A 3,096-nucleotide genomic window follows, 5' to 3' on the forward strand; every position below is an offset into this window, starting at 1 on the left:
TCCATTTGAAAATATCTTTATATAGTGTGCATGTGTGTGTGTAATACATACATGTGATGCACACAAATAAAAACAGGCAATTTAAAATATTAAAATGTACCTTAAAAATCAACCTCTCCATTTGGGCTCATTGTTTGGAGATGTGCCATCTGCAGGGAGGGAAGCAATGGGCGGGTAACTAGTATCTCAGAAGATAAATCATGTTCCCATTGAAATGCCCAGAGATTCATTTATCCCAGGAAATTAATAACCAGATGTACTATAACCAGATGTATGAAAACATTCAGTTAAGCGCAGCAGTATCGATTCACAGTAGGCTTCCTCTGTGTTTAACCCCACAGGTCAAGATGGTTCACACGAACAACTTAAATATACAATATTTTGAGAATATAGAAAATATACATATATTGTAAAAACTTAAAATATTTCAAATTAAAGGTTTTGAAATGTCAGCCAACCTCCATAATCTTATTTTACACAAAACCTATTTCCCTTGAGGTAAGATTCCCCTTTCACCTGCTAGACTACTCCCCATCTGACAAATCCAGTAACATGATTCCAGTGTCTGTAACAGAAGTTCACTTGTGTGAATTAAAATCAGTTAACAGGCTGGCCATGTAAATATCACATCCTGCAGAGACAAAGTGACCAAAAGCTGCTGTTATTATTACGATTAGACTTGGTCCCAACAGCGCGTCAAGTCCCCACAACCTAAAACAGTCCAAAGTCGAACCCTCCGTCCAGACCGTTTCAAACACGTCCCTCTCCTCATCTCCTCTCTCTTGAAACCAACTTTGTTTCCCACATTCATCGCCTGGGTGACAAACCTTTTACATTCAACAACTTCTTGCACCAGTAGGACGTTACATAAACCATATATACATATGGTGGACCTCTATGGTGGTCACAGAGCACATTTCACAGGCCTTGTTCTCAAACCTAGGGCGGATCTCAGCAGTCTAAATCAACGTCCTCACCTCTCCTCCCTCCCTTCCTTCATCTATTGTAACCTTCTGAGATCCCTGGAATGATGTCCTGTGGGTTAGGGTTAGGGTTAGGGTTAGGGCTAGCCCTAGGGTTAGGGTAGCAGTTGTCCTACTCTAATCCCTGACCGCTGGTATTGAAGCGACACAAAATGGTGCCTTAACAGGGTTAACAGGGACTCACTTGGCCATGTCAAAGAATTATATATGTACAAAGGTATATCAATGTTCAAGTCCAAGTGCCAGATAATCACATCACCCTTTAAAACAGGATCTAACGATGCTCAAGTACGTGTTGCTCCTTCCCCACCTCTGCGATGCTAACATGCTAACATGCTAACCAGAGTGTGGCTGGCGGTGCATGTTCCCCTGTACACAGTATGCTCTACCCCCTCCTGTCTCGTACACACTCACACCCATGACCCTTCACCCAGTGAGGGCGGACCAGAGAGCAGGACCTTGGAAGGCTGCCAGACACAGCAGCGCTACCCTGGGCTGCAGCATGCGCTACCCTGGGCTGCAGCATGCGCACTCCCTAATGCACCCGTCAGCGCAGTAATGCCACCTGCTACAGCAGCTGCATGTTAGGATGCAGAATAAATATCCCCCCCCCTGTCGCCCCCCCAGTCTGTTTCTGCAGGGAACTCCCGGATCACTTCCTGCCATTTTTGGTATGTTTTTAACCCCCCAAAATAGACTCCTACAGATCCTAACGTCACGTTTCTGCTCCACATCTCCGTTTTACGCATGCGCTGGTGTAGCAGGTAACACTGACTACAACAGGAATCCGTCTCCCAGACGTGGATTTCACGTGGTGGTGTGGCAGCGCTGTTAGGGTTACAGAGAAGAGTTAGGGTATGGGATATGGGATATGGGATATGGGATACATCTACAGATGAGGTTAGCCCTAAGAATGTGGATGAGGGACGGGCTAGGGAACAGGGGAGGCAGGGCAATAGGAAAGGGATAGGGTGGACTATGGGGTAGGGAATTAAAGGGATAGGGTTGGACTATGGGGTAGGGAATTAAAGGGATAGGGTTAGACTATGAGGTAGGGAATTAAAGGGGTAGAAGGGAGTTAGGGTTGGGGTGGGCACAGCTGACCAGTCATGTCCCTCATTGAGGGAAATACCTCGGGGAGCTTTGAGAAAGAACAGACATAAATATTGGCCCCCTTCCTCTCCCCAACGCTCCCAAAGAACCGCACAGGAGTGCAGTTTCATTCACAGCCTATCAAATAAGCCAGTTACACATGGTACAGGCTCACTGGGTGCCATTCTGCGTCCCCTGGTCTTCAAGGTCACCTCGGCATTCCTTCATTCTAAGACCCCCCCACTCTGTCACGATAAATAAAGAGTACAGTCAGTTTGAGTCTGGTTCGTACCCGTTCTCTCGCATAGCTGCCCCTAGTGGCCTGTGGTTTCACTGCTGTGGTGGAGAGGTCATCTTTAGGCAGAGTAGATGTTGGAGGGGGTGTATCCCAGGACGAACTCTCCCACGCCGGCGACGTACATGACCTGGGCGATGCCAAAGAGAGGAGCGATGACCAGTGCCCGGCAGCCCGCCCCCTTCAGGAACGCCCCTGGACCCTCCTTCCTTAGGATCTTACTGCCCAGACAGAGCAGGAGAAAAGACAAGGTAAGAAAACAAACAAACCATGTTTTATTTACCAACCAATCAATCAATCAATCAATCAATCAATCACTGTTTTGGAATGTGGTATTTCTGGGCACAGGGTCATTCAGCCATCTTCGGCACCTCTGGAGCAGTTAGGGGTTAAGTGCCTTGCTCAAGGATACAATAGCAGATTGTTGGCTGGCCTCTCTAACCTCTAAGCTACCTGCGGCCCCCGATTCCTTCAGGAATGACCCGAGGGGGGTCATTGACATTTCATAGTGTTCTACATGGAGGTGTTTCCCATGGCTAGGATTCAGCACAGTCAGGGTATAGTTCCTGGTGAGATGTGTTACCTGATGCAGTCTACCACTCCGTTGTAGGTCTCCTCGTTGGCTCCCTTGCTGAGGGACTGGAGCCGGGTCTTCACCACTGGGGACCACAGAGGAGGGCGGACGTTAGCAAACACAGAACGGAAACAAACCTGTTAAGCCGGACG

General features: G+C 47.8%; 1 protein-coding gene across 2 annotated transcripts in view; it reads right to left on the reverse strand.

Moving 5' to 3' along the window:
• The window catches only part of LOC310807832 (mitochondrial glutamate carrier 1-like), a 7,253-nt gene continuing 4,157 nt past the window's right edge, over nt 1-3,096 (reverse strand). Inside the window, exons 8-10 of one of the 2 annotated variants that reach the window (XR_014554338.1) lie at nt 2,954-3,029; nt 2,368-2,591; nt 1-1,811 (exon numbers count right to left, since the gene is read on the reverse strand). Coding sequence is in view for 1 of the 2 variants with exons in the window: in XM_083674445.1 (XP_083530571.1) it covers nt 2,432-2,591; nt 2,954-3,029 (236 nt within the window). In the remaining variant the exon portion in view is untranslated. Of the gene's footprint in view, nt 2,592-2,953; nt 3,030-3,096 lie in introns of both variants that reach the window. The other variant, XM_083674445.1, reaches the window with a different exon arrangement.

Source organism: Argentina silus (assembly GCF_951799395.1).
Source record: "Argentina silus genome assembly, chromosome: 8".
In the NCBI taxonomy this organism is placed as follows: Eukaryota; Metazoa; Chordata; class Actinopteri; order Argentiniformes; family Argentinidae; genus Argentina; species Argentina silus.